Consider the following 23,946-nt stretch of genomic DNA (forward strand, 5'->3'; position numbering starts at 1 on the left):
TGAGCATAAATATGTACAGATATCTGCACAGTTAGTGTTTTTATTGTGATGATGATGCTCTATTGCAGTGATGGCGAACCTTTTGAGCTTGGCATGTCAGCATTTTGAAAAACCCTAACTTAACTCTGGTGCCGTGTCACATATAGAAATTTTTTGATATTTGCAACCATAGTAAAACAAAGATTTATATTTTTGATATTTATTTTATATATTTAAATGCCATTTAACAAAGAAAAATCAACCAAAAAAAAAATGAGTTCGCGTGTCACCTCTGACACGCGTGTCATAGGTTCGCCATCACTGCTCTATTGTATAAGATCCAGAACCTTAATTTACATTTCCACTTCTCAATGGATAGAGCAGTGAACAGGAAATTTCCAACCATTTCAAGAATTATTTGTAATGTAAATATTTTCTCTCCTCAATAAGCTCTTTAAGGTTAAAGACCATAGATTGTCCACTTTCTCATGTCTAGCTCAGAGCACTGCATGTAGTTGGCCCCTCCATATGAAAGCTGAAATAAATCAAATTGAGCTTCTAGTTTCCGTTCTAACAATGACTTACACGTTTCAACTTTCCTGTATGATTTTGTTGTTACATACACATTGGAAAAAATTGTCTTCAGATACTTTCTAAGGCATTTTTCTCTTCATCATTTAAAGGGGTTCACAACAGAATTGGACCACCGAACCCACACCTAAGTGACCTTGCTCTTGTGGCAGGATGAGTTCAGTGGCTTCCCCCCAACCGTCAGCATGTAGAACGACTTAAATTAGTAGCGTGGGATTCACCTTCTCTAAGCATTCACCATGCCATCTCTGTCTTGATCAATCTGCACAGATTCAATAGTATCCAGCAGGTGCCTGCCACCAGGAGGAGGGAAAAGACAAGTCCTTGTCCTCAAGATATGTGTGCTTTCATTGAGAAAAGAATAATTATTAAATAATAGTAATCCTAGTAATTCTAATAGCAGCTACTATGTCTTGCATACCTACTCTTCGTCACGAACTTTACATTCAGTATCTCCATTCTCCCAAGACATTGCAAGTTAGACAATTATTACGCCTAATTTGCAGGTAGGGAAACAGGCTCAGGGAGTTTTGTGAACCTGCCTGATGCCTTAACTTGAGTAAATATGGTAAGGCAGGGATTCTGACTCAAATTCAGTGTCAAAGGCCATGCTCTGTCTGGGCTGCCTTCCTATCCAGGGAAAGCTGGATCAGGACACGGCAGGAAACCTTGAAAGTGCCAAAACTGGAGGTGTGGGCTCCAGCTGACAGTGAGGAGGAGAGAGAAACCATTGTTACCTGCCCTAAAAGGGCATGTTTTATGGTTTAGGTGGAGATTAAGCTTGAATCGGAAGGTGGGGGTCGACTTGGACACGCAGGATGGGCAGGATTAACAGGGCAAGTCAAAGCTGGGTCAAGGTGGGCACGTTGTCCTATCAGCTTGCCTGCTACCCCCTTCTACTTTGTCCTGGCCAGCCTTGCTCTTTTATATCACCTCCCTGATCTCCACCCGAGAACTCGTTTCTTCCTCCATTCAATGCAGCTTACAAATCCATTACTCCATCAGGCCTCCTTCCAGACTGCACATTCCCCGAAACCTCGGAATGTCGCCAGCACGCGTGTTCATTGCTAATCTGCCTTCCACGGACGTCTGTGTGCCTCCAATTTGTGTTTTCCTGTTTCCCACTTATGCTGGTTGTCTCTCGGCAGGAGGTGAGTCTCCTGGAAACACAGATTTGTCTTTTGTCGTTAATGCTCCTCCATCCTCACCCTGCACTCTGTTTACACTGGGTGTTTGGCAACTGGTACCGCCAGACTCACTCAGGCTTGTTGTGAGGAATAAATTAAGGCAATAAAAATAATAAATGGCAATCCACGAAAGCTTTGCAGCATGGTGCGCTGTGTCTAAAATAGAATTTTCATGGTTGTGTCTGCAGTTAGACCTGTGCATTCTTTTACTTTTTGTCTTTATTTCTATTCTAAAAAAATTTTTTTGTCCCTCCCTTTTGACAATTTTATATTTTATCATTCATTTTTCCCCAATTATTTTCTTCTAATGATTTTCTTTCTTTTAATTTAATTTTTATTTTACCAAGGTAATGATGTAAATAGTTCCAAAAGTTAAATAACAACAGCCTTTGGACAGAGGCAGCATCTCCCTATCTCTTTTATTCCCTTGTTCAGAGATAAATGATTTCAAACCTTTTAACTGTACCTACTGGTATCTACTTAGATATTCTCAGCTGACATGCATGTGCAGCTATTTGTTAATTATTTTACTTTTAGTAGCTATTTAGTAATCCTATGAAAGCTTAATCATACCTTGCACATAAATTTTCCTTCTTCCCAAACTCTCAAAATAATTAAAGCATAATTTGGGGCAAAATCAATATTTAGTGTTTATATTATTATAACAATATAAATAGTATTCATAGCTGAGCCATATTTAAAAACTGATTATATTTTTAAAGGTTTTTTAAAAACAGTAATAAACGATGATGACATTTTCTTCCTTATACAACATTTTGTTATCCCTTAAGTTAATAATTGCTTTTATAAGAATGTACTTGATGTTGTATGCACCCAGTCCTGCCCTTAGGCCCAGGCAGCAAGGTCCTTTGCCCTTGGCCATGACCTTTAGAGTCTGGCTTTCCCCCCTCCTCACCCCTCCATGTCACAGGATCCATAGAGGCCAAGGGGACTGGGTCATGCCCACCTGGAACCTGGGCCACTCTGCCCTCCTGAACCTTGTTTGGAACCCTGGACTCCAGAATTCACTGCTCAGATGGTCCCAAGTCCCTTTCAGGTCCTTCCTTACAAAGGCAGATGGTGCTACTGTGTACACACTCTGAGGCTAAGGGCTGACCAGGAAGTAGGTGTTGTAGGGATGTCCAGAGACTTGTGCCAGACCTGTGGTGGTAGAGGAAGGAGCCAGAGGCAGGAGGAGGGGGTTGTAGGCTGGAGGCTCCATCATACTCTTGGCCTGGTCTACAAATGCTAGGTGCCAATGTGTATGCCTGCACCTATTATCATTCACCCCCAACAAATGACTGGATTAAATCTCCTATTAGTTCCTTAAACATAACTGCTAATATCTCTGTCTTTTTTTTTTTTTTTTTTGAGAAGCCCCTCCTTTCACAGTTATCTCAAGCACTAGCCTCCCTGCAAGCTGTCATCCATCACCTCTCCTTTTTTTGCTTTTTGGAGACCCCTCACCCTTTGCTTTTCCTTTGTGTGTGTTGTCTCTGCTGTTTTCTGGATCCCTGTTCCTCTTCCTTCTTGGTTTATTTCATTGTTTCATTGAGAGGGCCCATGGGAGATACATTGGAGCTTGAAAATATTATATTTCGTCTTCACACTAAGCTTGATATCAAATTTGTAGATTGGGAATTGTTTCCCTTCAGAATTTTGAAGGTATTGCTTTATTGTCTTCAAGCTTCCAGTAGTGCTGCTAAATCCAATAATATTTTAATCATTGGTTCCTTACACAGAATCCATTTCTTCTCTCCTGGAGCCTCTCTCGGGAGAGAATTCCTGGCGTACTGTGATTTCATATTGATGTGTTTGGTCTGGGTCTTTTTCATTTACTCAGCTGAACACTCAATGAGCCCATGCAGTCTGAAAAGTCATGTGGTTAAGGCCAGGGAAACTTTCTTATTTTATTATTATTTTGTTGTTGTTAAATCCCCTCCTTTTTTCTCTGATTTTTATTTATGTAACTCCTGTTATTTGAATATTTGATTTACAGGAGTTAACTTTTAAATTTTTTTTACTCTTTTCTTCCACATTTTATATTTGTCTTTTAATTTTTTGAGATTTCCTTGAACGTTCTGAATATAATCCTTTTCTGCGTTTCTCACTTATGACCGCACCCTTTCTCTTACGAGTACTCTTGATTGTTGCTGTTAATAGCATCTTACTCCTTTATTCTCCCAGACGCAGCATTTTTATACTCTCTGAGGATAAATTTACAATTCTCCTTCTTGTGTTGTCTTATTTTCTGCTTGTTTGTTTCCTCATTTGTCGCCAGTCCTTGGCCAAGTCATCCTTAAGAGTGGGGACACTGAAGACCTACTTGGAAGTTCTGCATGCGGGGGGATGGCTGTGGACGTGATGGGCTCCATGGTGGCACGACAAGGTGGCAAGCTGTCTTTTGCCCTGAAGGACTCCCAAATCTCAGTATCTATAGGTCCTTTTTCCTAAGCAGATCAGCAAGTCTTCCCCATCTCTTGCCAGGGATAAGGGTGGTTGCCAGCTCTCTGGGAGCTGGGTGGGGAGCGGGGGCTGTTGGTTTTGCAGTTTCAGAAACACACTTTCCCTAACCCCCTGTTTGGCCCTTGGCCCTGGACTGAGCTGGGCTGGGCTCGCTGCAGCCCTCTCTGTTTCAACCCCCAGAGAGTCAGCTGTTCCTCCTCTGCTGAGTGGGCACCCGATTATCTAACTGTTCCCTTAGACCAGTGGTTCTCAACCTTCCTAAGGCCGCGGCCCTTTAATACAGCTCCTCATGTTGTGGTGACCCCCAACCATAAAATTATTTTCGTTGCTACTTCATAGCTGTAATTTTGCTACTGTTATGAATCGTAATGTAAATATCTGATATACAGGATGTATTTTCATTGTTACAAATTGAACATAATTAAAGCATAGTGATTACACAAAAACAATATGTAATTATATATGTGTTTTCCGGTGGTCTTAGGTGACCCCTGAGAAAGGGTTGTTCGACCCCCAAAGGGGTCGCGACCCACAGGTTGAGAACCACTGCCTTAAACACATTCCATGGATGCTCCTGGTTTTAGCCGCCTGTCCCTGCCTTCAGAGGAGACTTTATCTCCTGAGCATTTCCAGGAGTTTGTGGTGCAAACTGACTTGCTTCTTGCTGGCTTTCTTCCTCTGGCCTGCACATCAGCAGCCACTGGCCCATCTACTTTCACAATTTGTTGATAGCTCTCACTTGTTCCCTTATGTTCTCTTTGCTTATACATTTTTAAAAAGTCTTTTACTCTTATGTAAATGGGCTTTATTTATTGAGACTTAAATCAACACCTTTTTTAGAATTCATTTTTCAATTATGGTTGACATACAAATGTAGAAGACATAAATGCATATGTTCAATATGCCATGTTTAACTGAAAGTTCTACCAACATTATTTAGTTTTATTCATATAGTTTCGCTATACTTTCCTATAAGTCTATTATTGATAATGTGAGCTTTAAAATACCTATGAATTGTCTGTTATGCCATGAAAGTTTTTGAGTCAATTTAGTTTCCTATGCATTTACTAATTATGTTTTTATTATACTGCTTAGGGAGCCAAAAAAATTTTCAAATGCACTTAAAATTAGGGCAAGAATAAAATATAGAAACATTTGAAGGTTTAATTCAGTATCTACATATCTAGTGACAAATCAGTAAACATCATAGTAAGAACAAATTACAATCAGAAAACTTCTTTAGAAATCAAAGCCCAGTCATCTAATTATGACATTTAACAGAGTCCTGTCAAGATCTCAGTGATAAGAGATGTTGATGCATAAAGACATGACTAACTGGAGCCTGCAAGAAAAAAATAAAACAGAAAATAAACTTTGGGATTAATTATTAATTAGAAACCTTGAGTTTCAAAACTAACAAATGCAACAACAGCTTAACAGTTTTACCAAGTGCTTACTGTGTGACAATAAATATGTTGTCAAAGAAACAAACAAATCTGGACTTAGTAAAATGAGACTTTATTCAAGATTATTGCAAAGGAAAGAAATATTTTTTATAATTCTATATCTATATAACTTTAAGTTACTTATGTTTCTCATTTCAAATTTTGCATAATGCTGAAGCGAGTCAAAAAGAATCAAACGTGCACACTGCCAGGTAATTCAATGAGTTACTTTCTTTCTTTTTAAACAAATTTGTACAGAAAAAGAAAAAATCCTGGGTCATGGTCTGCACCGCACAGCCACCCCGTCCAGTCTGCAGGAAGCCACTGGAGCCCATGACCGGCAGAGCTGGGGTGGGCAGCTCTGCAGAGTAAACTCCTACTCACAGATGACAGGCGCTGTGGGGAAATTTTGAGTTCCCTTGAGTTCCACTATTGCATTAGGGAGAGGGGGATTATTACAATAGAGAGAACACTCTGAACATAAGATCAGCAAGTGTCTGAGGCTTCGTCAAAGTGAGTTTTCTTTCACAGGGAGGCGTAAGCAGGCTAGAAAGAACAGGTTGTGGGAAGGATTAAAGATGTCAGGGTGGCCCGAGCTGATTTGGCTCAGTGGATAGTGTGCAGACCCACAGACTGAAGAGTCCTGGGTTTGATTCTGATCAAGGGCAGGTGCCTCAGCTGCAGACTCGATCCTCGGCCCTGGTTGGGGCGCATGTGGGAGGCAACCAATGGGTGTGAGACACATCGATGTTTCTCTCTCTCAGTCTCTCTCCCTCCCTTCCATTATCTCTCAAAAAAAAAAAAAAAAAAAAAAAAAAAGAAAAGAAAAAGGTGTCAGGATGCATAGATCAGAGAATGCTTTACCCTGAGACCAGGTGAGGACGAGCCGACATTCAGGGCCAACGAGGAGAGATTCTTAACCAAATGTGGTTAACAAGCATTCTTCTCCCGTTGATCACGGGGAACGAGCAGTGCAGCGAACAATAAGGAATGGGGAGTTGGAGGGTCCTGTCTGGCCTTGTCACAGGTGGACAAAGGAGGGGGCATCTGTGGGAGTCTGACCTAAGCCATCTGGGAAGCGTGGCTTTTGCAGTCTGCCCTGCTTCCCGGAACACAAAGGATGGGAGATTTCTTAGCCTTTGCTGTTTTCCAGGGTCACAGGGATCAATCAGGTAAATTTCCACACGGTCAATCGAAATCAACAAGATGGCTCCCCATGAAAAACTAAGCGGCTCATGAGGGCAATAACGGAGTAAAGTATTTCAGCCCATTGTAGTAAGTGCCGAGATAAATAAATATGCAGGTTGCCATGGCAGCGCAGTGGAGGCACCTTGTGCCGGGGGAGGGGCAGGCAGCAGGAGCTGCATTGGGTCTGAGCAGAGGGCCAGGATCTAGCCGGGTGGAGCCCATCAGTTTTGAACCAAGAAAGCTCGCCGAGATCCCCAAGGCAAATGTGCTTTGTTGGTGAACTTCATGCAGCAAAGCTTATGCTCACGTGGACGAGGGGAAATAGTGTTTTTTCTGGTTGAGGAGAGATTTTTCTTCTTCCTTAGGGGTGGTATAACGATTTTCTCAGAGTAGGAGTCTATTTGTAAATATGTGGTCAAAACCTAGGTAATACATGTGATTTTATCTAGCGTATATTTTCCAGTTTAAGGCTTTTGTTGTCTCCCAGCATCAAACTACGTATTCTAAAAGGTGCCAGCTCTTACCCTTCTCTTTCTGAGAAACAGGCTGAGCCAAAGGACATTTCTCCTCCCACATTCCAGACAGGCAGCAGGGCCCCGGGCAGAGAGCAGGCTCCCAGGAGGGCAGGCCTCGCCCTGGGCCTGGTGTTCCTGTCCCAATGGCTTGTGGGAGGGAAACCTGTCTGTGTGTCAGAACGTAAACCATTACCCGTAGGCACAGCCAGTGTGGTGCCCGAAGGACACTTTAGGAGGGTCAGGGGTCGGGGTCAGGGGTCAGGGTCAGGGCGCAGGTGGACACTATCTGAGAGACTAGGCACGGTTGCTCTGAGTAGGATTCAGAGAGGAAACAAGGGGGTGACAGGGGCCCCTGCATGCCTGCTGGACCCTCTTCCTGCTCTGAGCCACCGAGAGATGCCCCCAGCAGTGGCGTTGCTCTTGACATCATTCAAATTCCCTTTCGAAGGATAAAGTCTCCATCTTATCATGGTGGTCACATATCAAATATCAAATCACTATGCTGTACACCTGAAACTAATATAATACTGGATATCAACTGTCCTTTAATTTAAAAAAAAAATTGTATTCTTCCATAAGTAGCAGATTTTCCAAGGAGCAGGCGCATTGGTGCCTCTCCTTCCCGGTGTGGGAACTGAGATCCAGGCGTGGGAACCATGCAAAGGGACCTCTGCTCCGCTTTCATGCTTCCTCTGCCTGGCGGAGACCCTGCCTGCTTTCTGGCGTGCTCAGACCCAGTGTCAAAGCATAGAGAGGGGCAAGGTGTAATCTACAGCCAGCTCACCTCTCCCCTTCTCCCAGGGGCTGGTGGGGGAAGGAAGTGTGTGTGTGTGTGTGTGTGTGTGTGTGTGTGTGTGTGTGTGTGTTTGGGGAGGCGAGGGTGCTGGAGTGGCTCCCTAGAGCATGACTCATCAAGAGGGTCCTTGAAGACTGGGGGACAGTGTACCTATTGCCGCTCCTGGGCTGGGGTGCCTAGCACGAGCTGCCGTAATGGGCCCTCTCGACTCTTTCATCCTCTGTAAGTGGGAACAGGGCGCATGGTGACCCAGGGAAAACGTGCATCAGACCTCTTTCCCCCATAGCAACCCGAGCACTTTGCATAGTGAACAGAACCAAGTGGACAGAGCAGAAAGGCAGATGGCCTAGGCATCGCCTCTGAGGCAGTAGGAATTTTGCTTAGGATGCAAAGATCGTTATATTCAAGCAACTAAGAACCAGGCTGACGCCTGACCTCCCATGGGCAGTTGTCAGCCCTGGGTGAGGTACTGAAGTGGCCCAGCTCCAGCTGTCACCTGTGTCCTGTGTCCCAGCAAGGTCATCCTGTCACTGTCTCTCACAGGGCATCAACTGAGGGGCCCAGTGCCCCCAGCATGATTGAAAGGTGCCTCACCAAACTGATATTTGGCCTGCATCTCATAGCGAACAGGAATTCAGAAGCATAGATGTCAGGCAAGCTGATGGAAGGTTTAAAAAAAAATAGGCGCTTCTAATTTTCTAGCAGTGCTGATACATTTCTAGTTTGGGCGAATTTCCATATTGAATTGTTGAACGCAAACTGAAATTTTGTTTCTGAGAAATATTTTTTTAACGGGTTCAATAGTTTTAAGGCTCTATGGTAGAATATTTTCAGGTTGACTGTTTTGGGAGTGAGAAGACAATTTGTATTTCCTGGGTTTTGCTTTGTTTTTGTTTTACGTCGACCATTCTGTCAGCGCAGTGTGGTTGACAGAAAAAAACGTTCAAATCTCTAGAGAATTTGTATGCGTTTACTTGAGCCAAACTGATGACAATTTCCAGGAAGCAAAATCTCAAGGGACGGAGAAAATGCTCCAGAGAATGGCAGTTTTGCATCTTATTTTATATATTAGAATCAAAGGAGGAGGCTTCAGGGATTACACGAACTCCATTGGCGATAGATCAGGGAGGCGGGAGAAAGCAAAGCAGCAGGGGTGATCTCTGGGTCTAGGGTTGGATAAAAGGTACAATGAATAGGCACATACTTCTTTTACACTGATGGTCAGTTCGCAGTTAGCAATGAACACCACCAGAGGTTTTGTGGTCTCTGCTCCAGTGCAGTGAGGGGTCTAGAAAAAGAAAATTATCCTGGCATTCCAAAGTATGTTATTGTAGATGCAAAAAGATAATAGACAGGCTCAGTTAAGGTAAAGATTGACCTTTGTCAGGGAAGATACCGACCTAGGACATAAATACTTGCCATGACTGGCTAGATGGGAAGTTTTAATTGCAGACCGTCCTATGTGGTTACTTTCGGTCTCTGAGTCTGTAACGCCGGCATGCAGGCCTCCCTGAGCTTGGCAGGTTGGTATGTGGCCCCTTTTTCATCCATAGTGTAAACATCACGGGCAGGATACAGGCGCTGAAGATAATGGCCTTCTCTTAAGAGTATTGTTGATAAAAAACATGTACCTTTAAAGTGCACCAGAAAGAAAAAAGTATGTCTGGTAGGTAAGCAATAGAAAACGTCTCCCTTTCAGCCTGGTGATGGCTGCGGCGTTTTTCATACGTAGTCGCCACAACAGGATGAATCCTCCTCCACACGCCGATGAGTCCATCATTCTGTTGAGAGGGAACCAGGTCTGGAAATTGCGCCGGGACTGAAATTGGATGGAAGCCCGAAGCTGTTAAAGATAATAGACGTGTGTTAAAGCCCAGAATGAAAGGAGCGGTCCTCTGCCCCGCACTCACCGTCCTCCCTAGCCATTTTCCACGCACACAATGCATTTGTAGCGGGCTGTGCATTCTCTTTGGGGGCATTTGTGAACATGCATGCTCCAAATCAGAGGCCTGGCTCCCTGGCCGGGGAGCTCACATCCATGTTCCTTCCCTCCAGCATCTATCAGGAGGCCCCTAGTCAATGCCACACCCACCATCTGGTACTGTCCTGGGGGCCAGCTCTTTCCAGCTGCATCTCCGTGAAAGGCAATCCACATGGATTGTGTCCACTGTCACTAAGATGGACTTTTCTCTGGGATTCAGAATTTTGTTTCTGAACAAGATATATATTCCAGAGACAGCCTAGCAGTATTGTCTACCTTTTAAGGCTGGAGGGGAAAGCCAAGGTTGTGTTAGCAGATTGGAGTAGAGTTATCAAAATCTAACTGATGGCTTTTTTTTAAAATTAAATCTTTATTGTTCAGATTATTACAGTTCCTCTTTTTTCCCCCCATAGTTCCCCTCCACCTGGTTCCCACCCCACCCTCTGCCCTTATCCCCCCCACCACTGTCCTCATCCATAGGTGCATGATTTTTGTCCAGTCTCTTCCTGCACCCCCCACACCTTCCCCCAACCCCCAAGAATAGTCAGTCCACTCCCTTTCTATGCCCCTGATTCTATTATATTCACCATCTAACTGATGGCTTTGAAGGGACTTTTTAGAAGCCTTGGATGTGAATCCGCTCAGATATCTTTCAACAGGTGAATGGTTAAACAAACTGGTGCATCCATACTATTGAATACTATTCAGCAATAAAAAAAAACACACACAACAATGCACAACTATATATTAATGACTTGGATGAATCTGCAGGTAATTATGCTGAATGAAAGAAAGTGAATCCCAAAAGGTTACTTAACATAATGTTCTGTTTAAATAACATGTTTTGAAATGACAACATTTTAGAAATGAAGGACAGATTAGTGATTGCCAGGTTTTAGGGATGGAAGGAGGGAATTATAAAAGGGCAACATGCAGGATCCTTGTTGGTTCAGTATCTTGACTGGAATGATGGACACACCAACCTATGCACCTGATAACATTGTATAGAACTACTAGAGACCCAGTGCATGAAAATTCGTGCACTCAGGTGGGTCCCTCAGCCCAGCCTACACCCTCTTGCAGTCTGGGACCCCTCGGGGGATGTCTACCTGCCAGGTTAGGCCTGCTCCCCACAGGAAGTGGGCCTAACCTGCAGTCGGACATCCTTAGCACTGCTGAGGAGGTAGGAGAGGCTCCCACCACTGCCACTGTGCTCATAGCCATCAGCCCGGCTTGTGGCTGAGCAGAGCTCCCCCTGTGGAAGCGCAGTGACCACCAGGGGGCAGCTCCTGCGTTGAGCGTCTGCCCCCTGGTGGTCAGTGCGCATCATAGCGACTGGTTGTTCCCAGTCATTCCACCATTAGGGCAATTTGCATATTACCTTTTTATTATATAGGATATACACACATCTGTACATACACACAAACAAATGACTACAACTAGCTCAAATTTTAAAGATTCCATTCTTCCCTTTTTCTTATAAATATGGAGTTGTCTTCATATCCACCAGTACCCACAGCAAATCCTTCTTGGCATAAGTTTCTGCTAAGTTTTAAGAAACTCTTCCACTCTTTCTCAGCAAAAACTCTTGCAGAAAGCCTCAATTTGTCAGACTTGACAATGAAATCAAGCCTATTGGCATCATTATATAAGCTATTCTCTCCGGAAATATTTAATCTGACTCTAAACAAGCCAATGGACTTCACTCTAGTTCAAAAGAGGAACACTTACATGGCACAAAGAGAAAACAACAGACCATTGTATGGTGTAGAACATTTTACAGAACAAGTGGCATGGAAATCATGAAAAACAAATTGATGGATAGAACTTTCTGTCAATTTACTTCCACCTGTACACACATATGCATATATATACATATGACAGATAAAGCAGCTATGCAAAATGTTGACAATTGTTGAATCAGATAATGGGCATATCATTGTAATATTCTTTCAACTTTTCTATTTGCCTGGACATTTTCTTAACGAAGCGTCGGTGGGAAACACACTCTGCTGACCTTCTGGGGATTGGATGATCTTTCAGCTTCCTTCCCACTATGATATTCAGACACGAAAGTTCAAATCTTGGCTCTGATATTTATTAGCTATGTCCTCTGGGCCTCGTTTGTTCTCATGTATAAAGATGAAGGCTTTGCAACAGTTCTAAAACTCTATCTTAAGGTCACCAGAAAAGTTGCTTCTAAATCTCTCAGTAATACATTCACATCATGAACAAGCCTTACTGCCAGTACATCTGTCTTCCAGGTTTCAAACAGTAATTTAAAAACTTGCACCCTGGCTGGTTTGGCTCAGTGGATAGAGCATTGGCCTGCGGACTGAGGGATCCCAGGTTTGACTCTGGTTAAGGGCACATGCCCAGATTTCGGGCTCAATCCCCAGTAGGGGGTGTGCAGGAGGCAGCCGATCAATGATTCTAATCATTGATGTGTCTGTCTCTCTCTCTCCCTCTCCCTTCCTCTCTGAAATCAATAAAAATATATTTTTTAAAATCTGTCTTTAAAATAAAACAAAATATTCCCTTTTTTTCTGGACCCTGAAAAGAGAGAATGAGGGTGGAAAAGTATTTTTTCAAATACTTGAAAAACATTCTTTGTTTGCCCCTCTCCTAACTCCTTTTCTAAGCAGGTCATTTCCAGCAAGTCAAATCAATACTTAATTACATTGTATACTGTGTGCTGTTGTACATACTGTGTGCAAGCCTCTTTAGCCTTTCCCTGATCAATATTGAGTCATATTTGACTTTCCTCTGTATTCTTCCCAAAGTCTGTCAGCCCAAGGTCTAGCCAATTTGCTCCTATTGCTCTGAGCTGCTCCACTGGTATGTCTTATCCAAGGATAAGTCCTGAATTCAATCAGCGTTCCAAACATGACACCATCATTCCCCTTCTGAACTATAAAGCTGAACAAAGATTTGGGCCAACAGGTGTGCTTGGCTGTAATACAAAGCCCAGCTTTGGGAGCAGAAAACTGAGTATTTCTCCCTTTGCATGTTCTGCGAGTCTCAGAGCTGTGACAGGCGCACTGAACTGAGGAGCCTGGAACATTGTTACTACTGGGCAACTACTGCTCATGTGGTTTCATTGAGCTTTTCTGGACCTGAACGTCATTAGTTTACGTAGGAAGGGACCAGCATTGGGGATGGGATCTTATTCGGGGGGCTGCACTGCACATTCACGGCATTTAGCATGACAGGCCTCTGTCCAACAAATGCCGGTGCATTCTCCAAATCCTGTGAAACCCAGTGATGACCCCCCTGCCATACACACATTACCAGGTGTCCCACAGATGGGGAGAAGGGGTCCCACCTTCAGTGGAGAACCGCGTGTAATCACAAAGCTTCCTGCCAGCTCTCAGTTGTCTCCTTCTCTCTGAATTATAAACCCATTCTGGGGGAACCAGCCTCCCTGCTAATCCACCCTCCCTCCCTGCTTCCTCAATGACTGGCAGTATTTACATGTTGCCTCGGGGTGCAGAGAATGATGTAGGTTGTAAGTACCATCCCCGATTGGGTGAAAGAGACAGAAAGTTCCACTTCTTTCCTCTGGAGTTGTTCTGTGTGAGGAAAACCCTCCTTGTGCCTTGGTTAATAGAAAAGGGTCTATCAACGGCACATCTGTTGGTAGAAATGAAGGATTAAAGCAAAAGGACAAATTTGAGATAGAACTTTCCAGAGCCTGAGCATTTAATCCACACACCCCCCACCCCTTTTCCTCTTTGGAAAACAAATGGCTGACCTTTCTAAGCAGTCCATTACAATCCCTGAGATTTTATTAGGATAAATTTAGGCAATGAAATCCTTCTACAGCAAAACTCCAAATTCTAATATGTTATATTTTCGCTTTGTGTATTTATTATTATATATATATATATTGCATTTTCTAAATTCTGTTCTGCATTCAGAGTATGATATTTGGGACAGGTGTTAAAGATAGATATAAGTTGATGTTTTACAGTATCTCCTGCAGTGTAGCTCCTATTAAGTGGCGGCAATAAATAATAACCACTGGCTCTAATTGCTTCGAGGATTGCCAAGTGATAATCTCTGATGTAATTAAGTGAAAGAAACCAATGTTGTCTTTAATCACCTCCACAAAATAATTCCCCAGAGAGTCGTCAGAGCCTCCGCGGGTAAAGTGACCTTGTAGGGCAAAGTGAGCCCTCCAAGCACACGGACCCCGGGTAGGAAAAGTCAACCAATCCTCTCGTTCAGTGAACCATCTGGAGCACTTGCTCATTTTTTAATGAATGTATTTTGTTTTACTTCTGATTCCTAGAATTAGGGTGAGAGTAAGGAGTCTGTATTTGGACTGGGGCTCAGGCAGTGTATCCATTAGAGCCCCCAGCCCACTGGTTTATGAAGAGAGTCCAGGGAAAGGGCTTTACCCCTCTTTAGTCTCTGTGACCTGCCCAGTTGGGGCTGGTTGGGCCCAATGAGTGTGAGAATTCTGCCAGGAGGCTTCTAGGAATACCACATCTCTCTTATGACGTGCCTGGCCCTGTCAATGAACTATTATAGGCACAGCTCACTGGGCTCTGGCTGTCTTCAGAAACCTCCAAAGGGGGTTTTTCTGTTGAAGTTACACACATGTTCTCTTCTGGAAAATAGTGTAGGTGGTATTTGCAGGAGGCTTTGCCCTCTGGCCGTGGGCATATATTTATCCTGGTTTCAGAAGGATGATCAAGCTGCTTGTCATTATTGTGATTTGTGAGCTATCATGAAGTATCATAGGGGTCGATCAAGGCCAAAAATTCTTCCCATCAGACTTGCCTTAATGGTGCCAAAACTCATAAGCATTGTAAGCAGTGGTAAGGGTCTTCCTGATGCTGATAGCCATGAAGGTCATGAGAATCTTATACCTTTCCCTCTTCATGAACCCAAGAGCCTTGAGGTGTCTTGAGGAAGAGGAAATAGTTGAAGAGTGCTGATAACCAGAGAGAAGAATGCCTACCTGGAAACCAGCCAACAAGTTGCTTCCTGTCACATTGTTAAACTACCTCAAATATACTACCTGTAAAAATAAGACTTTGCTTTCCATTATGTAATGATTTCCTGTGGCTCTCTCCTTTTAATCTTTCATAAATTTGATTGCTTGCTGATGTTTCAGTAGCTTATCATTAAAAAGGCTAGAACTTTAAAAGGGGAAAGGATAAAACAACTTTGAAAACTTCAATCAGATGGCAAACCCTTTAAGTTCAATCAGTCTCCAATAACTCTTCTGATATGAATTACCCACATTGTCAGGGTTGAGACTCCTATTTGTAGGCAACTAATTTTATAGCCTTGGGACTTCTCTTGGTTTTAAGGTCTTTTTATCCTGCCAGAATATAGTGATCTCTTTATTAAGTACAGAAGGATGGAGTTTTCAGTGGAGGTAGGCAATTCTATGAATTAATTAAAATTATGAGATGCTGTATAATTCCAACTTAAGTCCCATGAAATGCAACATCTATAGTGTTGTTTTGCTACGGTGCTACTTAACTCAGGTTGCCTCGCACACTGTTATCAGAATTTATGATTTCAGAAAAGAACCTCTTGTTTGTAAGAGTGATTGCAGCATATCACCTAGAGGGAAAAAACCTCAGGAGGGCAAAATCATTCAAGGCAATGGGGCACCACAGGATGGATGCTTTCCTAAAATGCCTGCTCTCTCATCTTATTGTCCAATTTCTTATCCTGAGAGTGATTTTATGGTTGTAAGGGCCAGACAGGCCTAGGGGAAAGAATATCCCATCTCAAGTATGGACCAGTACATTGTCATGAACCCCGTGCAAGGCCTGTAAGTGCCAATTGTATTCCATTGGAGGTAAGAGTAATGTGACCATCCACATTCATTCACCCTCGGCAGGGAGACAGTGCGTTTCTAACCCTGGTTAGGCTGATTTGATTCTAACTCCATGCCTACTATTTAGCAGTGAGTGCTTTTTCACCTACTTGAGACTCTTCCTGGTTTTTTCTTTTCGGTAGCTCCTCAGCCAAGGGAGTTACCAGAATAGACAAGCATGAAATTAATATTTCATAGTCATTTAGGGATGAATCTCATGCTCATAGCTCACTTCCATCGGGCTGTGTTTTTATTCTTCTGCTGCTGCTCTCTTTAGACCGTGGCCCAATCCCCATCTAGAAAGCTGAATGAAATAATCCCTTTTGTCACTTACATTTCAGCCTGTCTTAAAGTAGGGTTTGCGGGGGGTAGTTCTTTCCCAATAGACTAAGAATCTTGAGCTATACCAGCCTTCCTATATGTAAACATCCATCTAGCATTTATTATTAATTGTTCTAGATTGTCATGTTCTTATCATCTTCTTTTACGCCCACACTCATCTATATGAATGCAGACCTGACCCGCTCCTAAGTTAAAATCAATTCTTAAAGCTTTGTTTCCTCTCCAACTCTTGGATACATGAGGCTTGGTAGTATATTATTCTATATATAAAAACTGTGATAGAAAATGTGTTCAAGGACACACATCTGACATTACTTTGCCTAGAAATGAGTATAACAGGCATTGAAGAAGGAAATGTCCCCACTGGTGCTCCTAGAGTAGGTTTTGTTTATTTTTAATTTTTAAAGCTTCCAGTGGGTTGGTTTAACATGCTCTCCTTTGTGCCTTCACTGAGAATTACTGGTTGAGCATCAGCTATGTGTAGGTGCAGGTAATTTCCAGGGATTCAAAGGCAATGGTCCCTTCTTATCAATAGAGCAGGGACTATTCTCTCCTGCAGACTTGGCCTCTGTTTATGGTGACATTTCATCACTTGAGTGGCAGGAATGTAGACCCCACACAACCGTGCACTTCTAGGCATTCCCTTGACAGCCCAGTGTCAGGTCATATTCATATTAATATTCTGTGTGGCTGTCCTGGGTTCTGATTCTTATTATGTAAGAACTAGATACAACTATAACATCTCTGACTCATTTCCTACCCAACAGGGTTCCTTTTATTCTTAATAATACCACTGTCTTTCCTCTCTTTATGCCAAATCTAATCTGTAACTAAGTCATGGTCACTGATCCTCATAGTTCTTCTCATATCATTATCATTTCCATTCACCTCTCACCTAATGCACTGCAATTGCCTCCTCCTAATTGGACCACATTGCTCCAGTCTCCGACTCCAATTTACATAATCCCTGTTGTCATTCCAAATCTTCCTAAAGCATAACTGCCATTGCTTTCTTCCCCTGCACAAATAACTAGTAGTTCTCCTGGAAATCAAACTGAAGATGGGTCACAATCTAACCTTATTTCTACATTCCTTTTCACTTACCCCATGGCACAGGTGCACTTGCCATTTCTCCCAATTCAGTAGTCTCCCTGGTCTCAGATCTCACTGTTTATGTGGCTCCTTCTATGTCCAGTGTCCAAACCTTTCACATTCTTCACAGCCCGATTGAGGATGCTCCAAAATCCCCCAGCCAGAGTGATCTCTCCTTGTAATTCCCGAACACTTTGCAACCTCTATTACTTTCAACCTGACATCATATTCACTTATCTAACAATGAAAACCAACATGACCATCAGCTCCTTCTATGGGTTAGTAGGAGCCAGTTGCTCTGCTATGGCTTTGTGTAATTCTCTCACTTTATCATTACCAGTGAGGCTGGTGTTATGATGATTCTTCTACAAATGAGGAGAGAACTAAATCACAGAGAGAGAAAGTAACTGCTGAGCTTGCACAGAGCAGACAGAATTTAAGTCAGAATCTGCTAACTACAAGCTTTATGCTTTTAATGAGTTTGCTGCATTGCTTTCCATGTGCATGTATTTTAATGTCTCCTACCAGTTTCCATCTACTAGCAGGAAGATTAAAAAATACCCTCTTGTCTTATGTTACTTCCATGAAGTAGAACTTCATGAAATCTTTGAACAAATGTCGCCTGACTCCTTATCCAGTTTCAGATACTTCAACATTTTTAAAAGAAGACATTAAATGATAAGAAATTGCATTAACTGTGTAAGTAAGCCAATAGATGCATTAATTTTATTATTTTTAATTCTTGGGAAAATTTAGAAGCAGGTGGACCAAAATATTGGTTTTATCTATCAAACTGTCTTTTCATTTAAAACAAACAAACAGCCGAAACCGGTTTGGCTCAGTGGATAGAGCGTCGGCCTGCGGACTGAAAGGTCCCAGGTTCGATTCCAGCCAGGGGCATGTACCTGGGTTGCGGGCACATCCCAGTGGGAGATGTGCAGGAGGCAGCTGATCAATGTTTCTCTCTCATCGATGTTTCTGACCTTCTGTCTCTCTCCCTTCCTCTCTGTGAAAAATCAATAAAATATATTTAAAAAATAAATAAATAAAATAAAACAAACAAAAACTGAACGGAGGAAATTCTAAATGGTGAAATATATATATATATATATATATATATATATATACACACACACACACACACACACACACACACACACACACACATTACATTTTTGTTCATCAAGATATATAAACAAGAAAGAACTTGGCAAATTGAAATTTGATAGCATTAGTGTCTGTGTCATTTTGAATGATGGATACAAATACTTTCTGTTCTTGTGTCTCTATCCAGAGATGAGTAGGCCTGTCAGGATTGGTCTACAGAGACACAGCCTCTTATCTTCATGCTTTACTTGAGTGAGAAATCATTGTCCTGCTGTTTTCTGTAGTCTAGTTCAAAACCAGGACATTGTTCAGAGCATTACCCTTTGTGTTCTGTCCTCAATAAGCTTATGGTTGAGTTGAAGGTGGGTTGGACTCCATACTCTTCCCATACTGGGTAGAGATAGACAAAAATTTGAAATGACAGTACTTGTTTTTGTAAACTATACCCATTTTAGTTAAGGTTCTGTGATCTACACTGAACCAAAAATTCAGAGAGGATGATATGATGTGGCTTGCTCCTTATTGAAAATTTCACACATAGGGACTGGGCCTTGCATGTTATAAGATGTTTAAATAGGGTGAGGGCAGGATTGGGGGGATGAGAGGATATTGGGGGGATAAGGACACATTTGTAATATCTTAATCAATAAAGAAAAATAAATAAATAATGTTTCTGGAAAACAAACAAACAAAAGATGTTTAAATAGTATTAAAATCATTATTTCTTCTTTCTGATGCTGAGGCTGAGAGCCAAATATGCCCATATTGCAACTAATAATAAATAAATCAATAGGCAACTCCTTTATTCTGATGTTACAAGGAATTATATTCTTAGGTTAACATAAATCCAAAAGTTTTCTTTATAAACCAGAATAGGATAAAATTAATGGAAATAAAAAATTAAGTGCAAGGTTTTGGTTTCTCCTGCCTCTCTCCCCCCAACCTACCCCCGCCCCCATTCATTCTTTCTTCCTCTTTCCATTCTTTCTTTCTCCTCTTGACATTACGGGCCTATCAAACCATGTGAATGCAGAGTTAAATCCCAGGCTTCTGTTCTCTCAGTGATCGTCCCTGCTGAGAAAAGTAATTGTCTAGTTTGACTTTCCAGCTAACATTAAGTAGTAAACTTAATATTAAGCTCCTACAAATATTAATTCTACAACAGCAAAGCTAAACATTTTTATTAGCATCTTCTATGCATCTAATATTTTCAGAACACAAGTATTTTTTTTTTTTATTTTTTTTTTACTTTTCCTGGATTACCCCTTTGAGAAATATGGATTCATTTGCCCAGGTGCACATGGAGAGACCATCCAGCTAAAACCTGATTCACATAGGAATTATTAGATATATAGGATATATTTTTTCTGGTGGAAAATATATCACCAGAATTCCCCTTCCAGACCATTTTCCCTGAGACTCTCAGCCTTAGAATAGGAAAAAAATAGGTTTATCAAAACAGAACACAATTGCATTTTGCACATTTCCCATTGTCCTGCTGTCATTACCATCATGAAGAAGTACAACCAAGAGGTGTATACCACTAATCCGTGACAGTACAAATATTGGCTCCTGTTGGGATATGCTTTCCAATTCACAAAGCTCCTTCATAAGGTCATTTTGCATAACTCCTGCAGGGGTGGGGAACCTTTTTTCTGCCGAGGGCCATTTGGATATTTATAAAATCATTTGCTGGCTATACAAAATTATCAACTTAAATATTAGCCTGCTATATTTGGTAAAACATTTAATTAACTCACCCCTAGTGCCTTGGCAGGGCCAGACCAAAGGATTTCTGGGATCTTGAAAATGCATAGTTTCCAGGAAGAATGTCTTGGGAATGTATACAGGTGGATTTGTGATGGGAAGAGGTGCTATCTCTCATTTATATAGGAGTAAAATGAGATAGTGATTAAGTGATTTTCTAAAAATCTTTATAATCAATGATTTCCATCTTCACCATTCAACTAAAAGTGCTGTCTCAAAATTCTCCAAAGATTTACTTGTTACCTAATGCAATGGCACTTTTTCTTTTCTTGTTCTCCTAAATCTTCATGTTGTATTTATTTGACTTGGTAATCTAGCCTCTGGTATTAGGTAGTTGTTGCTGTGTAACAAACCATCCCCTAATCCAGTGGCTTAAAAAAACAATAATTGATTACTGCTCACACATTTGTGGGACAGCTGGAGTTTATGTAGGCTGGGTTCATCTGGGTGGTTCTCTTTCTTATGAAGATCTGCTAGTTTTCTGTGTTTTTCATCCTTCTCTTCAGTTGATGCTAGCTGTAGCATGCTTTTACCATGGCAATAGCAGAAGACAAGAGAACAGTTAGCAACATCTGCAATTTTTAAGAGCTAGACTCAGAATTGGCACACTGGCTTTTCTGCTATCAGTAATATCAAGTCATGTGGCTATGGGATGGAAAGTACACTCTATTGTCAAAGAGGTCAACACATAGCTAGTTGTGGATGCTCAGAAAAGTGAAGAATTTGGGTCAGTAATGTAATTTATCATATACTTATTTCTTAAAACACTCTCCCTGTTTGAACACAATACTGTCTTGAGTCTCTCACCTTTTATTTCCTCAGTTCTTCTTTCTTCAACCTCAGTACTGTCTGTAGGCTTTACCTAAGGCTTAGCCTTTCAGTCATGAATTTTCCCTTGTGTGTGCTCTTCTTAAGAAAGCTTATGCAGGATCAGGCTCTCAATTCCCTAATGATCATTTCTAGTTTACCACTGGCCATTCCCATATTCCATTTGGAATTGCTTCAACTCATAATCATTGGTCCCATGCTGCTGTTAAGTCAATGTTTTCTTTCCAATACAAAACCGTATCTCTAAAAAGGAGTTGGGTCTTTAGATCATGTTTGATATGAATTCAAAACAAAATCCAAAGCCCTCATGAAAACTTTATCCTACATTAATAGGAATTTGACATCCCTAAAGCTTGAAAGAGAATATAAATGAAAGAAAACAAAAATGATGAGTAGTAAAACCATTTCCTATGAGAAATGGTTAAAGTTATTAATAATTTCTTTAGTCTGGAGATTATATGGGTGTCATGACCACTACATTTAGATCATTGAAAGTGTGTGGTATGAAAGACCTGAGGTTTTTATCTTTTTAATAGAACCACACCCAATAGGTGGGTTTAAGGGAAGAAAATGTCAGCTTGATATACTGAATAAATTTTTAGTAGAAAGAACTGTACAGAAACAGAATGAGCTGATATCTTTATTTTTCACTTGTGTCACTCCTAATATGTCTTCCTCCCTCCCAATAATTTATCAAAATCCTATCTATCTTTCAAGACTTATCCCAAGCCTTCATCCCTCCATAAACTCTTCCCTGACTACTCAAATTGTATTGATCCCTTTCAATTTATCTGGCTAATCTACCCCATCCCAACTAAATTAAGGGCTCTTTGGAAGTAGAAATATAACATACTATTTTAAGAGTTCAAGTATGAAAGATAATGCTGAGCTTATAATAAGCATTCAGTAAGTTTTTACTAGTTTACTGTTTGATCATGGATTTCCTGTTTTGAAATCTGGAATCACTAGACTTGGTTAGAATTCAAACCAGATTTAAATGCTCAAGAATCGGATCACTTCACATTGATATCACAAAAGGATATGGTTTCTGGTTTTAATGATAGCCCAACGGAAGTAACATGTTTTGTCATCGAGGTTATATTTATTTTCCTACTTACTAAAAAAAAAACACACCAAAAAAACAAACAAATACATTAATTAAAAGGATGCTGAATCCTCTAAGTTTGTAGTTCCAATAATGTGTTGGGAGTAGAAGAGTGAATATGCTATCATTTCTTCATGTCTGAAGATTATTTAAGATAAAAACCAACTAGTGAATGGGAATATAGGATGTGAAGGACCACATGCAACACCAGAGAACTGTCACTCTCCTTTGTATTCAGGTCTCTTGTTGTCATAGTTACCGATGGACTCAAAGCAATTTCCTTCCCGAAGCACTCCCTGTCAGTGAAAATAAGCTATTCTTCACGATTTATTTTTCTCTCCTCCATGAATTGCATCTAAAAAATAGCACCAACTATATGGCTGTTTTTACATTTTTAGCAAGATTTTACAAACAAACAAAAGGAATAAGAGGTTTAATCAAAATAAGCACCTCTGATTAAGGTCTCAATGATTCATTGTTGTTCGACAATGATTCATTGAGTAGCCAGGTACCTGGACACAACTATGATTATGGCCCCCGTCTCTTCCCTGAAAGAGATTAGAACTGTGTGTGGGAATAGAGAAGCAAGGGATGCATTTCCATGAAAGACAATCAGGGCTGTGGTATAAGCAGAGTCTAGAGACTCCTGGAAACCAAAAGAGCCACGCCTCTTAAAGTTTGGGGTCCTGGTGTAGTCAGATCACAGGGAGGCTTCCATCCTGAGTCTTGGAGCCTTTTCCTGGGAAGTTTAGCAAATGCGTTTTTGGTCACTTGGGGTACAAACCACACTGATGTTACCCTGCAGGCGGGGCTCAGGCAGCAGTGGAGTGAGGAGGCCCGAGGGCCCCCAGCAAAGTGCGATCGCCTGCTCATATTCACGCACAGCCTCTCCTCTCTGCTCTGGCTGCAGGAACTCCTTCACGGACATCCTGCGGGCCATCCTGCTGTCCCTGGAAGTCCTCATTGAAGATCCGGAGCTTCAGATCAACGGGTTCCTTTTAATCATAGACTGGAGCAATTTTTCCTTCAAACAAGCCTCCAAGCTGACACCTTCCATTCTCAGACTGGCCATCGAAGGGCTGCAGGTACGTGCAATGAAAGGACACCATGAGACTGTGTGTGACGATGTACTGTTTTCTTATTGCAATCCAAGTAATATTTGTCTTTTAGGGCGGAAAAAGAAAACATAGAATTCACCCGTGATATTCTGTGTTTTTACCTCAGCCTGAATTTACATGTCTGGGTTTTGTTTTGTTTTTTTAAATTAGACTTCATTTTCATTAATGACTCTAAATTACTGTTACCGCAGCCACAAATTACCTACTGTAGCAATTATGAATAAAGCGCGGGGATATTTAGCCTAATTCACTTGAGAGTTTACAAAAATTAAAGCTAGCAAATACCTGCTTTATGAGCAGGTCCTACATAGAGGTGGCATGGGGGCTTTCCAGGGTTTCTAGAAGTAGCTTTGTACCCCGGAAAGACCCCCTGTGGCTGCGCTCTTCTGAGGATGCAATGTGCGACAGTGTTTGTACCAAAGTAGATCCCTTCAGTGCAAACGGCAGAAGCCATGAAACTCTACCTCCTGTGTGTGCCGACTCGGCAAACCTTCCGGGAAGGGTTTCCTGTGCCGTGTGAAGGCCAGGGTAGGCAGTCTCTGGGCTCCCTTCTACTTTTAAGGACCAGTGAGTCTATGTAAAGCATTACCAAACTCA

At 41.7% G+C, this 23,946-nt stretch overlaps 1 protein-coding gene across 1 annotated transcript in view; it reads left to right on the forward strand.

The window, feature by feature from the left end:
- CLVS1 (clavesin 1) overlaps positions 1 to 23,946 on the forward strand; it is a 129,493-nt gene that overhangs the window by 32,901 nt on the left and 72,646 nt on the right. The window contains exon 3 of the mRNA XM_036338348.1: positions 23,142 to 23,316. Coding sequence (XP_036194241.1) covers positions 23,142 to 23,316 — 175 coding nt within the window. The remainder of the gene's footprint in view (positions 1 to 23,141; positions 23,317 to 23,946) is intronic.

The sequence above is a fragment of the Myotis myotis genome, unplaced genomic scaffold, assembly GCF_014108235.1.
Source record: "Myotis myotis isolate mMyoMyo1 unplaced genomic scaffold, mMyoMyo1.p scaffold_m19_p_16, whole genome shotgun sequence".
Classification (NCBI taxonomy): domain Eukaryota; kingdom Metazoa; phylum Chordata; class Mammalia; order Chiroptera; family Vespertilionidae; genus Myotis; species Myotis myotis.